This window comes from Spea bombifrons, chromosome 2 (assembly GCF_027358695.1).
Source record: "Spea bombifrons isolate aSpeBom1 chromosome 2, aSpeBom1.2.pri, whole genome shotgun sequence".
Taxonomy (NCBI): domain Eukaryota; kingdom Metazoa; phylum Chordata; class Amphibia; order Anura; family Pelobatidae; genus Spea; species Spea bombifrons.
Window position 1 is genome coordinate 5,004,457 of NC_071088.1, and position 15,256 is coordinate 5,019,712.

The window sequence follows — 15,256 nt, forward strand, 5'->3', positions numbered from 1 at the left end:
TCATGGAATTTGGGAATCCCGGAGAAAGGATTCCTTAGAATCTGCCTGCAGAATGTATACTGGGAGCGCATTAAAGAACCTCTTGAGCTGTACATCGTACTGGCCAGTTTACTTGCAAATGTATAGATCAAACGGTATTTAGATTCTTTTTTCTTATCCATGCCAAGTATCTTTTGAGCGACACAACCTGTCACCCCGTAATGCATAGATTGAATATTTATTCTAACAAATGGAACCCAGACACCCTGAAAATGGCCGGTTTAACGGTCCGAGACTAAAAGCTATTTAATATCCTCTCCGTAAAAAGACCATAATGATGCACCAGCTGCCACAGCGGCCTATTGCGGGATGACATACTCAATGAGGGTCTTGGCTCCTTCAATAACATGCTCCAAAGGGACCAAGGGCAGTAACAGTCCGACGGGGGACCCGAGGAGACTACAAAGTAACTTTCCTACAGATACATTTCTTTTATTATTTCTGGAACCTGCCTTATGAGATTCAACACGTGCGCAGGTTCTCCCAAGATCGGGGGGGGCTTAAAATCGGCAAACTCCATTTAGGAGACATGCTACGCGGAGATTCCAGTAATTCAAACAAGCGGTTCCTTTCCAGCAGCTTAGAGAAGCCATCAGACTACCCCCAATTCTGGAGATATTTCTATTACAAGCGAATAGCAGTGGAACAAAAAACAGATAACATTGTAACAAACACGGGGTTTCCTGTCCAATCACTTTGCGAAAGATGGATTATATCACATGTTTTATGGTCACCTTGGAGGTGGATATTATTTATTTTTTCATTCCCAAACCCTATCTGGGGCCCCAACTGAACGACGAAAGAGAACAGAAAGAAAAAAAACAGCAAATAATTAAACATTCAGCTAAAAGTTAAACACAAGCAAAAAAAAAATGGAGGAAGGTGTCTGAGGCTTGTCCAACTTTGGTTGGTTGTTGTACAACCTTTAAATAACTAGAGGTAACGGTGAAAATATATGCGAAAAGGGTTTAAATTACGCAAAAGTAATAGTAATGAGACTTCAGAATAAGCTCTCAGCGTTGTAGTAATGACCTAGGGTAACTCAGATCGGGTATGAAAGTGTTTTAGTTCAGCGATTCCCACTCGGTTGAGCCTTGGCCGCTTGAGTCAAGGAGTCGTCCTACGGTTTCCATCATCTTGCCCCCGGTTCCTTTGTGCGGGAATCTGTAGACCATGTTCCACGTGGACCTTGGTAAAGTGCTATAGTGAGAGACAGACCTGTTTCAGGTTAGTGACCCATACGCTCTGGATTATTCCACCAGGCGTTCTGCAAGGGGACCAGTAGCACCATCTCCATTCGCAAAACACGTATATATATATATATTCCGAACAAGGCAGGTGTTAGAAAAATAAAGCCATTAATGGGTATGTGTGTGAAGGTCTGGGGGAGAGCGAGGGAGGCACGTAAGCTATTCTGCGCTGGAAGCCCTTGGGCTGTGCTTGGCACTGCGAGGATGAGTTCTAATCTCTGCAAACCGCCTGCCTTTCCCCGTTTTTTTATTCCGTGTCCGAGGGTTTTGTCCTCTCCCCCGAGAGCATTTGATTGGCTTGTTCCAGCGTTAATTGACAGCCCAGAGGAAAGGAACTGACAGAGGAACAAGGAAAGGTTCCTAACAGCCCATACGCTAACATCGCTCTCTTTTTTTTGTCGCTGCAGAACTCTATTCCTGTCTTATACTAAAGATCCGGCTCTGCTCTGGGCCGGTACCATCACCGGCACAGCGCCTATTCTCTCCAGCGTGGCTTGGCTCACGGCATAAGACCTCGTTTGGGAGGGCTTTGCTTTCCTACCGACCGTGCCATTGCTCCTCGTTCCGGCTTTAGGGGATGGCGCCGTGTTAGCTGTAACTACCAATGTCTTTGGAGGACCTGGAACTGGTTGCCCACCGTTGGCATACGTTGCCCGATGAGGACCTGCGGCTGAGCGACCCGAGGGCTGGCGACAGCCGTTGCAGTTATAGTGCACATAAGACCCGCTGGTATAGTTAGGTTTGCCGTTGGGCCAGTAGTGTCCGTTGTAGGTGTTGGTTGACGTCAGAGTCTCGTGTTCAGAGGAGGAGGCGTCGGGGTGAAACACCTTGGAAGACGAGGAGCATTTGGGTGGAAGATCATCCTCTCTAGAAAAAGAAGTATAATAAAATCAGCACGTTATTCATCTTCTGGGAAATTTGGTGGCAAAAGAAAGCTAGAACCTTTAAACGATTGTGAGATTCAGCAACCAGTTTGATACAAAGTATTCCTCTGCTTCGCGTCTATGAATTATCGGTGATTCGGTGGTCCTGTTGTCGCATGGAGAGCTTCGAGTTCATCAAAGCAGCCCCCATCCCGTTGGCACCCAAATATTTCCTATTGAAACAAAGACCCGCCACGGCTACGAGATACCTGATTTCGTTTGGGATCTCATCCTCCTCGTCTTTATGTTTGTTCCTCCAGTAGGACAACCCCACGGCAACCACGATGATACAGAGTATCAACACCAACACCGCGGCCACCACCGCTCCGGCAATGAGTCCCACGCTTTGGTGCTGAGCTGAGAGTACAATGACAGCCAAAATCATTGATCATTTCACGCCGTGATGACTATATACAGATAATAACAAAAGGGCCACAGGCTGATACTTTCTGGGGGACTGCGATGGGTGCCCATGGGCAAAAATCATAATAATGATGATAATCTCTATATATATTCAGGGTGACGTGCGAGCGATTAGGTAACGGAGCGGCGCAGTGTATAACGCAGGCGCAATTTAGCCCCTGGCACAGCAACACCTTGTTATTTTTGTAACGTCAGGTGCTTTATAGGGTTTGATACCCAGGAGGGTGTATAATATAAAACACAAACGGGGGACCGCGTCTAAAGTCACGAATCGGAAGCAGCAGCATGACAGGACTTACGGGCCACGACTTGCAGGTCTAGAAGGCAGGTTCTGGCGCCCATGAGATTGGATGACACGCACTGGTAGCGCCCCGACGACGCCGTGCTGATGTTTCTCAACAAAATTGTCCCCTGAAATTGGTCTGGGAAAAAAAAAGAATATAATAATAAAAAAAGAATGTTAGCCATTCCAAATCATATACAAATTCTTCTTTACCAAATTATATTATGGTATTTAAAGAGACATTACACACAAATGATATATCTTATCAGCCTTTTTGAAGTTAAGAATGGGGAATGTCAAGTTTTGGAATCAAGGGACACTCCAGTAATGGAATTTAAGGCATACGATAACCGAGTGTCCTCCTTCCAAATGCATGGGGGGGGGTATTTTTCCATATGTGTTTGCCCCTCTGCCCATCACCCACATATTTAGCTTGGGGCCACAGTCTGCTCCACCACTGGCTCATCGAAACCCCCTTATGAGCAGAAAGCGCTCCCATTGGATGGGATCACCTTCCTGCCTCTGATTGGCTGCTTCAAGGAACCAACCAAGACAACGGAGGAGGTGTTCTGCTGCAGCTCGAGAGCTGGAGCTTTACCTAAAGACATTATGTTTTGAGGAATGCATATTAAAGTATTGCATCCTTTGTTGAGGATCTTTAACATGAAGGTAACGAAGTTTCCCTTTAAGAGCAGAACATACATACATGATTCTAACTATATACACCCTACATACAACACGCGCATAAAAAAGAACAAGCGATATAATTGCCTTGCAGCATTTTACAATCAACATATCCAATTAAAACGAAGGGTCGCTGGAAATAATGAATGTGGGAGACATTCATTCATTCATTCATTCGGTTCTTTGTCATATCCAACTCTTTGAAACGCACGCGAAGCCACGGGCCCCGCTCCAAAATGAGTTACATTAAACCGAATCATTACGTACTGAATAATTTGTAAGATTTATGATATACGCAGATCCGTTGGTTTTATGCTCCAGGAGCTGCAGCTCTTGTCAGCAGATTCTAGACAACTGAATTGACATTCTTACACATCATCTTCTGATATAACAGACCTCAGAAAGGAGCGCGAGGACAGAAACACATTTTTCATAGGAGAGGTAAAAAAATACAGTTATAGATTTTCCCGTATTCAGTAAATAATTATTATACCACCTTTTTCACAAATATTACACGTTATAGTTTAACGAGCTGAAGAAACCTAGGTAATTTACTGGTTCCTGGACGTCAATGGGTTAATGTGCTAAAACCATGAACGTTTTCTTAGTTGGCATTAAGATATTTTGTTAAGTTCCTGCATGTGAAAGCATAACATTTTTTTTTTGTTCAGCGGACCCACCTTGCATTACAGAAGCGGGAAGAATGGGGGCGCTGTCCAGCTTCTCCCAAATATACGTGGGCCTGGGAATCCCCTCCTCGGAGCTGCAAGTCAGAGTTACATCACTGCCGATATCCAAGGACCCCTGAACGTTGCACAGCGGTTCTGAAGGAGGCACTGGGGAAAAACAATGATGTAATAGTACGTCAATAGCCTGTTAAAGGTGCCGTTCCACTTAGAAATGTTCTAAATCTGGGTTGCTGTGTGTATTTCCCAAGAATGTGGCCCCTAGACTGTCTAAGATTGCGGGTTATATTTTATCCCCAACTAAACGGTTAATTGCCAGTCTCTGGAGAGATAGCTGACCTCCTGGGGGTCCATTGGGGTCAGTCGCATTGGTAAATAGTCAGAGTTTGCCACTAATATGCAAGTTATTTGCGAGGGAATGCAAAGGTATGTGCCTTTCAATTTGAACTTGCATGTTCTCATCTGAAACTCGCAAAAAAAATAATCTCAACCCGCAATATGATCGTAATTTAAATAATAATATCCCCAGTCCCTATTAACTAAAAAAAATGAAATTCTCTACAAAAATAAAACAACTTAATTCACCCAGCAGATGGCGGCACATTAAAAATGGCTGCTGGTCGCATAGAATATATACACACTCCTGTGGCCCCAGTTATTTGGAAACTGCTTTGCATCCTCCGTTAACCTCAATGGGTCAAATAGACTTTAATGGTGTCATTAGATTTTAATGGTTCCTGGTTGTGGTAAATCAGACTTTTTAACATATTGTATTTGATGACCGAGACAGCGAAATAAAAACCTGAATGCCAATGAGGGGAATGCCCTGCCGCGTTAGCAGCACATTATATGAGATTGTATGTTATATGTATAGCGCATGTATAGACTGTACCTGCAAAACCTACAAAATGCCTAAAAAAATAAAGTGATAAAGAAATAGCATTTGTATATTGATAATAAAATAAACAAGATAAAAAGACTTTGTCGCATTGACTCATGAAATATAAGCTGCTGTTATTAGTAGAATTTAACCCCTTTTTTAATAGAATTACGTGAAAACACTCTTTTTTTTTTTTTCTCCGGTTGAGAGCAGAAAAGTAACGGGTTCAACGGGGAATGCTGCAGAAAGAAAAGAGGTCTTCCCAACATTAGACATATACTTATATGTGACTTTTAACCCCTTCTTTATTGAGGGTGTCCTTGCCCAAAAACCTGAGACTTTTTCAGCATTTTTACACTTTCCTTGGGGAAAATGAATGCCGGTTCCCGAGGACCGGCTCACCGCTGCTTTCTTCATGACGTTCTATATATCTATATATCTAGATTTTTGGCATAGGACGGCATGAAGGTTTTAGGGGGTTAAAGCACTTTGTTTATTTCTTTTTCCTGTGGCTGTGTTCTTGCTCACCTAAAACGGTAAAGCCGACGACTCCTATGTTGCGGACGGCGCGGTCGGGCAGGTTGTTGACCATGCACTGGTACGTTCCTGTATCGGATAGCTGGGTGTTGTTAATGTAGATTGAGGCATTGGTGCTTGGCATGGTTTGCATAAACCCAACGCGTCCGTGGAACTGAGCAGCGTTGGTGAAGACCTGTCCACCTTGGTAAATAATAATCTTAAAAAAAGAAGGAAAAAGGACACGAGTTATTGGAGCATTTTTAGAAATAACAGAACTTTCACGACATTTTTTATGAGCTATTTCATTTTTTTATTATCTTAAGACTTTTGGTGCCACATACCAGTTTTTCATTTCTGCTACATCTTCTGGCACACAAAAGGTTAAAAATACCTTCTGTTGCAAACAGGATGTGATGGCAGATCGGCCCCATTCGGCCCCCCGTCTATTCGCCCGTTTTTTTCCTGCTGTAAAGACTCAAACCTTAATCAGTCGTTGGTCTCGTCTTAGATTCAGGAGCCGTATGTCTATCCCATGCATGTTTAAATCCCCTCGCTGTATTAGTCTTTACCACCTCTGCTGGAAGGCAGAACTTTAATCGATGAATAAAACTAATAAGCAACGCATGGTTTGCTAAAGTCTGTCAACTCTCCTGAAACTCAAAATGTTAAAATGTATCCAAACATTTAATTATTCGGAAGTAAGACTCTCTAATTAAAGTGCATCTAAATAAAATGCTGATAAATGTGGCTTATTTTATTATTATTATGTATTGTTTTATATAGCGGCATCATATTCTGTAGCGCTGTACAATGGATCGAAAATTTGGACATGCATAAAAAAATGCGAGAAAGCAGCAGTTACTCCTGCAGTGAGGACTCCGGTTTTACTTTTTGTCAATAGATGGGTCGTATCGCCCCGAATCCAGGGAGGGGGCATAGTTAAGACACACCGACCCCGTCGGAGGGTTTAAACAATCCAGATAATAAACACAGATTCTGTAAATTCTGAATAACGAGGACGTTTTGGGGGTTTTTTTATTACCTGCTCGGGCTGGTTGGCGTTGGACAGGGGGGTCACCGTCCAGATGATGTTGAGGTTTGTAAGGGCCGCACTGGTCGTGAACGAGCAGAAAAGGCCGGCGGATTGGCCGCGCGCCACCTGAATGTTTTCCTTATCCATAATCACCTGCAGCGGCGTCACTAGACCTGAAAGTTAAGACGGAGAGGATTTAGAACAGATGACCATAACGGAGGCTGAGATCGGTGGCAGCCTGTGGCAAAGCCAGAATTACCCAGACAATGTCCTGCCCTGGAGCTCTCTCCCTTCACCTCCCCAAATCTCACAAAGGCTGCCTTAACTAATCAGCAACAATCAGCGACGTAACGTAATGGGGAGGAATAATCATTCAGTGGTTTAGATGGCTGCCTCCATGGTTAACATATAAGGTGGGTTTCTAATAAATATATATACTGTTAGTATTATTTATTTAGTGCACAGAACCGTAAGATGGGAACAGATCTGCTTTAACCTTGTTTAAGTAATAAAACTCTCGCGTGTATCCCGCTGGTGGCATCTTATTACACGATAAACGGCAAAAAAGGACCAACCCTATCAAATTATGCCCATTCTAAGTTATTTTAAGGGCAAGTAGATCACGGCTTTTTGGTTGGCCTGTCCCGTTATATAAATTATAGAGCGAAACTTTGATTCAGGCATCTCTCGCGTTAATATTTCTATTATTTCTGAACATATTCTGCGCCGCTGTCTGAAGAGAAGTCAGAGAAGGAGAAAGACGAGAATATCCGAGGATTCGGCCAATAAGCGGACCTGAGACCACTTAAAATAGTGCAAATGGACCAAAAAAAACATGTTTCGTTTTCAGACAACAAATTTAATTTCCGTTCGGATTAAATTCGGAGAGAGCTTTTTCCATTCGGAAACAAAATTCGTTGTCATTCAGGCTCTCATACTCTCATTCATACTCTCACTCCGAATGAATGAGGGTATGAGAGAGAGAGTGTGAGAGTGAAGAAGCAACGAAATGCAAATAAAAAATAACAAAATTGTCAAATTTCATTAAAATTCAAATGAATCCGAGCGTACAAGTCTAAAATATAATCTTTTGTGACAGCATCGCATACTTCACAACAGTCAAAACTATTTTTGGCACCGTCCCACTGTTCCATGTATCTGCTGCTCTATCTCTCTTTTTTCGGGCAGTGGGGGTCATCACGGGCCAGTTGAGGAGACCATCTGCTCTCCCCTGAGATTCCAGGAACCTGTAAACTCAATGGAGGTCTAGGCTCCATTGTAGATCCCATGCGGCCACCAACCAATGTCCTACAGCTAAGATCCCCACATGGGTCGTAGCCAGGTGTCCATGCCTCTGGCTCCAACCGAACCCACCTATGGCCTTCCTACTCCTCACTATGTCCCTACTCTCTCCTCCAGCCACAACCCCACCACAGGTGTCCCTGAAAAACATCTAAAAAAAGCTTGAGGAACACATATTGAAGTACTTTGTCGGTGAGGCTGCCGGGGCATTAAACTGTCCCTTTACTGTCGAATAGCCCCTTTAACCGGGAATAATTTCTGCCCCGCGTAGCGCAATTTTCTTGACTGTTCCCGGTTAAAGGGACATCTTTAAATTTTAGGAGACAGTTGAACAAGTACAGGCTGTACTGTGGAGAAATGTAGTTAAAAAGCATATTTTCAGACAGATCAGCACGGCCTTGGAAAAAAAAAAAGAGACCGAACGATTGTCTGGAAAATCCGTAATTCATGGCGATCGTCTGACTGCTCCTCCGACTCTGCAGAAGTGACTCTTTGTCAAAAGGAGCCTTTCATGAGTGAAGTGCCAGCAGGAAGTAATGTTACTTTTCCCCGCTCCAGTTCCGTAGCACCAATAATGTGGCTATTATGTTTTCAATCATAAAATAAATGTATTTTTTTTTTCCTCTTCTTTTTCCTTCCAGGGGACCGAGTTATTTGTTATCAGTTTTAAAGCTTTCATTATAGGTACATGAGACCAGTAAAGTCTGGAAATAAATGGGAGAAAAAAAGAAGAAGGAAAAAAAAAAAAGCGATTACAAGATAAGAAATAATAGCCAGAAACCCGGAGGGCCACTCATCACGCTCCCTTTATGTTTTAGAACCGGAATTCAGTGCTTTTCATCCAAGCCCATCTGGCTCAGAGAAACCACAGGACTCATCAGATTTTATACCATACGATATTTAACTACTTCAAGCCCACCATTAGCCCCCCCCCCCCCCCGCACGGACCTCTTAATACATTGACTAGTTACTTTGTATCCGAATGCTAAACATTAAACCAAATCCAAGGATATTTTGAATGCATTCATTTATGCTACGATTCCAACAAGTTTTAGGCGGGCTAGATGAGGGCCGCCAAGGGCCACAGGATGCTATACAGTGCTTTGTGTCCTTTGTGTACTCCCACTGTGCCTTAACATATATGGATTGGCTCCTTTACATTTCCGTGGTGTTCCCCTTGCAAATGCATGGAAAGACTCTACACCCATTGATATCAATAGGAGTTATTTTCTGCCGCTGATTGGCTGGTCCAAGCAGCCAATCAATGGCTTAGAACATTGAACTGTAAAGGGGGTTGTTCTAAATGCAGCATTGGAGCTGCAGCTTCTTCATACTTAGGTAAGTGGAATTTCTTTATTTTGTTGTACATTGAATGAATGCATAATGAAAGTGCGGACTTAGTACTTTCATATGCACTCATTATACAGAGGGCAGCCTTTAACAATAGGGGGGATAACAAGGAGGAGGAATAATTATGCACCCCGAGATTGATGCAAAAATTCTGGGGGAAAAACCCTAAAAGTTCCAAGGTATGCTAACTAAAGGGTTAAAACATACAATATTTAACAGGTTGTCCCCAAAAGACAGACGTAGGGACATATAACTAAAGGTGCCTGATCCGTGAAAGACTTCTACCGGCATCGCCTATATATACGATCAATTCGATTTCAGAAAAGACTATTTCCGTTACATAAAGGTGATTTATGATTCACTAAGATATTTGGGCGAAGAGAAATCCTGCAAGTCAACGCCGAGCACTTTATAACGTGGATTAATTAAGCCATGTTAATGCCTTAAGAAACCGTCCGCGGCTGAATGATCCCGCGGGGCCCATCCGGTTAAATGATCCATACTGGGTTTTCCAGAACCAAAAGCGCTCGTGGCATTAGAGTACTTAGCAGAAATTAGCCTTTTCTCCACTAAATATATATATATATATATAGGTTAGAGTCTAGAATGTTATGGATAGCCAAAGGTTTTAAAAATCAAGCGAAAAAGCATTCTATGTACAAAAATCTTCTTATATTATGTTTTGATGTCGTGTTAAATGGAAATCAGCATTGAAATCAGCTCTGAAAAGCCACTCCAGCCATCATATGCACTTTAATGTATGTGATGGCCAAGAAGTTCCTTTAAATTAACACGGTGTCCACTATGCGAATGCATGGGGGGATTTAGCAGATTTTAGGCCAAACACATCTCCTTGCATGCGATCATACCTGGGAACTTTCTGGCTCCGGCTGTGGTGTTAAACACCTTGCAGGATGCATGTAGGAGGTCCCGTTGACGTGGCGGACAGTCCTACTGACAACAGGGGATGGTCACGCTAATGTGGTGGGACACACGCCATTGTTGGAGGGGTAGTGGGCAGGGAGTGGGGCATAAAGCAACATCCCTCCTCGTAGTGACCCAGAGAAGAGGCGCTCCAGGCGAAACCCAGAGAGTTCCCAGGTATCCATGTGATATACTTACTGTCTGCTCCAGCGCTGGGTCGGTGAATGCCACCGGCAGGGGTCTTTTGAGAACCTGATCTTTGCTGCCACTAATTGGCTGCTTCAAGTTCTCAGGGTTGGCAACCGCTGAAAACCATACATTGCTTGTGTTGTTATTTTTAATTCATGTTCTATTTTTAAGTCATCCAGATTTATATTTCCCAACTCTGTCTTCTACCATTGGGTTAGCCAGGGAATTTCATGCGACTGTTTTCTCCATTCCTATGATCCTCCGTGTAGACTGGAATCTAAAGCAGGAAGTTGGAAGCCGCTTTCTGCTCTCCCCGCATTGTTTTAGCGAACGGCGCATAAGCCTCTAGCGCTAGAGATTGTTTCCAGACACGCAGGTCCTCTGTAGCGCTATTATCACAGACATATCAGGGCGAGGGGGTAACTTAAACCGTGTGACAGGGCAGCAAGATGCACAACACAAGTGGCTTATGTTATGTATTAATGGGCATCTTATTTAACCCTTTCAGTGACACAAGACTGAGAGTATTATTCTTCTGAAATTCTGAAGGAGTCAGGGAGGTTCGTCCCTTGCTTTACTGATAATACATTGGGCCGCCATCCTCGACACACTTCTTACCCTAGGACGGGGGGGGGGGCAATGAAAATAAGGAAGAAGGGTTCCTTCAATAATTAACATTCTGCTCTAAATATAAGATTTATAGAATTTGACGGCAGATGAGAACCATTCGGCCCATCTAGTCTGCCCATTTATAAGTGTTATACGATGTTGAGAGGTGGGTACACAGGCCTAAGTCTGATAAAGAGGGCTGAAAACAGAGATTTGGCACAAATGTATCCTGGCACAAGTTAGGTCTTCACAATCTGTTCAGATGTTTAAAAGATGAGGACCCCAGCCTTAGCACGGCACAGAATACCTTATTTAAATACGTGTCGGCCTGGAGCAATGTTCCTGGCGGTTACGAGAACGTTTTTTTTCTTTTTCTTTTTATTCTCATAAATTATTCCCGCTTGGGAATTTCAATGTTTAAACATTTGGCTAATAAGGAAGAAAAGGCAAAGCTAAAATAAACCGGATTATAAATCAGATGCTCTACGAGGACAGACACCAGGAGGTAGAAATCAGAGCACAGTGATGCCAATGTCCTAGATGTGGCTACCACAAGGTACAAATCTCCAACATGTTAAATGGCCAAAGATGGACACTTAGGTATGGGTAGGGTATGGGGCTAAAAATGTTTAGTGACCTATTAATTTATGCCATTTATGTAACTGAGCGGGAGATTTACTATTTTAACTGTTTCCTGCTGTTTCCATCCACATTAAATGTCTTTAAGGGTTGAAGAACCCTGTGTTATCCTCAGTAGGCAGTAGGCAGGGGTAATCATGTATAGAGTAGGGGTAATCATGTATAGGAGTAAGGCTAGGCCCAAAATACTTGAGGAGGGGATTAGTTCAGGGAATGGTCAGACCTGACTGGGGATGGACAGGGTCTGAGTTGTAGGTGTTTTGGGGGTAGTTATTCACATGATACTCCCGTCATTGTCATTCTTACATGTTAGTGTCTCTTTAAAGATGGTGTTCCACCCAGGGGCCTCATAAAAAATAAGTGCTGTTACTTAAGTCAAGTATTTAGGGACAAAAATGTATAGGTGGAACAGCCCCTTTAATTCATACAGTACTATGTCCTCCCAAAGCCGATTTCCAGAGTTAGAAAAGGCATTTTGTCCAGAAACTAAAGGCTCCTCGTGCCATCAAGCTGTCCTTTTAACGGCCCCTTTAAAAGTCGGGCAGAGCCGCGATCATAAGCCTGAGTGGGGAGAAATGGTGACTCCACGAAGCAGAGAATTACATATCGATATCAGATATCCATTATCAATTGTCTCCTATTACAGCATGGTGGGGTTTATGATTTATTTCCCTTGGACGGCACTAAAATGATGACGAGGCGCACTAAAAATTAGACATAAATTTTATGTACTCCGGGCACCATACGAGTTGCTGACCCAAGCAGTAAAATCAATACTCGGTATCACTCCGCTGTGAGGTAAAAGGGCTGAGGTGGCAATTTCTCCTTAATTTACGGGCGTATCTTAAATTAGCGCTGGCTGCCATCAGTGTTCACTCGAGTTCGTGTAACTGTTTAGAGCGAAAGAACAAAGAAGGAGGTCTATGAAATAAACTTCATTTATTCCTGATAACGCCGTACTTAATAAAGTAAGTAATAGAAGTGTCCTAAAAATTTATTGAGCAGAACATTGCCAAATAATGTTAAAAAGCAAATTTTTTAAGCAAATTTAATCTGTTCTTTATCAGCAGTACATTTATATTAAAGGGACAGTTTAATGCTCCAGATATCCCCAGGATAGAAGTATGCATATTAAAATACTCTGTGAGTAACCCTAACCCTCCGTGAGTAATGTTCATTGTCAGGGCCGGCCCGACAATGGAGCAGAGTGGGGCAACCGTTCCAGGCGGCACTTTTGAAGCCCTTTTTTTTTTTTTAAAGCCGAGAAGAGAGAGTGAGGGGCGCCGAGTGGTTTTCACTTATCAAGTTGTCAGTACCCGCTCGGCGCCCCTCACTCTCTCCTCTGCGAGCCCTCTAGCTCAGTCTCGGTGCCAGCTTGTAATGTTGAGCGCCGGAAGATGACGTCATTTCCGGCGCTCAGCATTACAAGCCGGCACCGAGACCAAGCAGGGAGACTCACCGCAGGACTGCTGAAAGGTAAGTATGGGGGGGGGGAGGGTAGATAATGGGGGGGCAGCAGGGAGAGGAAGGGTAGATAATGGGGGGGGCGGCAGGGAGAGGAAGGGTAGATAATGGGGGGGCGGCAGGGAGAGGAAGGGTAGATAATGGGGTCCCCACAAGCTTGTGGGGACTGAAGACAGACACAATAACCCCTAAATTTCCATGATCGCGGCAACAGGTCACATTGTGTCTGCTCATTCCATTTTGCTTGCCAAGGAACCCAATTCACAAAAAGGTGGTTTATGTATTAAAAGTGCACAGTTTGAAAAGTGCTGTTATCACCATAGCAACCAACTGAATGGGCCAATCGGCGGGAATATTGTGTTTGCAATGGCGGTCAGACTTCTTTTCAATCCTTTCCTAGAGATCACCCTTTTTACACAATCCCCAAACAACCGAAACATACTGCCGGCCGAAATTACTAGCAAATGTATCGATCCTGCATGCTGTCGGTACCGCGGAATGTTAACAGGAAAAGGAAATAAATAGCCTAAGGTTTGCCGAATTAAGTAGGTTTTCTGGCTTAACTTTTTTCCCTATTCCTAAAACTGCAGGATTGCGTCCAAAATACGCCTCGCCGATGTAGACTCCATATGCTGAGTGTTTTCACACATTTCTCCGCTTGGAACGGTTAGCAAAAATACTCCATCGCATGAGTGGTTGGGGGTGAAATATTTACATGACATCTGTAGTAGCAGCTTCTGTGGGCATGTTAGTACACATTGGCGAAAAGAACGAGATTACCAAACTTGACAGTAATTAATACTACCCAAGTGTCCCAGAATCAGCTGGACACTACTGATTTGATACAGAATGTCTATTCTTTTTCAATTAAAAGCAGGCTAGTACATTTTACCAATGTAGTCCAGATAACAGGGCTCGAGGTTCTGGTGTTTCCATGTCCAAGTAAAGAAAGTGCGAGTGTCCGAAAATGTGCTCCAGGAAGAGAAACAGTAGATCAACAGATCCCAAAATTGTGCAACTCCTTTCGGCTATATTTTGACATTTTAAGTGAAAAAAAGATTCAGTTCCATGTATTGTGTTTTTCTGTGAGATAAAATAAATAACAAAAAAAACTAAAAATTAAAACTTATAGGCATGTGGACACAAAGGAAAGGTGCCTTTTGAGAAGTGACTTATAAGGCCTCAGCCCAGCAGCTGGTATTTTAAAAACTCTTCGCCTGCCAACTATGAAGGACCAGGAGAGGCAAAAAAGAAGTGCTTTATGTTAAACTTCCACCATGCCATGCCAGGCGCACCAGATACACAACAGTGGAGTATGTCCACATAATCAGCTCTTTGGGGGGACAGGTACTACACTTGATCTTAGCCAAATGGCTTGTCCCAGGTGTTGCCTGCAATGGCAAGTCTCCTTGCATGCAGGGCAATAGTGGGAGACGAGAAGTGCTCTGGAGGAACCCCCATGTTGTTGTAACTCTGCAGACAAAATGTAACAATGTACTGATTGAGCAGCCATGACATCTCAGATGTTTGGATCCCAACTGACAGGGTCTTCACCCAGAGTTCTCACGCAACGTCCGTCCAGTCTTCGGAGGTAGTGGGCTTCCGCAGCACAATCCGCTGCCTGGCTTGGTGAATCAGTCTTGGGGTAGGCTGCACTCAAGCCTCGCCAGAGGTCTACGATTGTGCGTGTATGACATCACTGACCCCTGGCTGACCTCTAATGGCCTGGAATGAACTCATTTTCGGTACAGCTGATGTTGGTGTGTAATCCACTGAGATCAGTACTACTTTGATGACCTATATATTTCCTACATAGTTACATTTCTCATGCATTCTTGCTTACATGTTAAATGGCCAAAGAGGGGGTACTTTTGTTTAATGGGCGTGGTTATGGGTGTGGCTATGGGTGTGGCTTTACCAAGACTTTTTATGTGACTTTGCTCCCTGTTGAGAGCTTTTTGCGTAACCGAGTGGAGCATTTAGAAGAATCGATTTTATTTACACTTAAATCCAGCAAACATTCTCTGCATCAAAGGACGAAGGAGGTCGACATAGATAG

General features: G+C 43.5%; 1 protein-coding gene across 1 annotated transcript in view; it reads right to left on the reverse strand.

The window, feature by feature from the left end:
- Positions 1-733: 733 nt before the first annotated feature.
- IGSF11 (immunoglobulin superfamily member 11) overlaps positions 734-15,256 on the reverse strand; it is a 100,245-nt gene continuing 85,722 nt past the window's right edge. Inside the window, exons 2-7 of the mRNA XM_053455448.1 lie at positions 6,730-6,893; positions 5,697-5,904; positions 4,283-4,438; positions 2,935-3,057; positions 2,422-2,569; positions 734-2,156 (exon numbers count right to left, since the gene is read on the reverse strand). Coding sequence (XP_053311423.1) covers positions 1,712-2,156; positions 2,422-2,569; positions 2,935-3,057; positions 4,283-4,438; positions 5,697-5,904; positions 6,730-6,893 — 1,244 coding nt within the window. The 3' untranslated portion in view covers positions 734-1,711. The remainder of the gene's footprint in view (positions 2,157-2,421; positions 2,570-2,934; positions 3,058-4,282; positions 4,439-5,696; positions 5,905-6,729; positions 6,894-15,256) is intronic.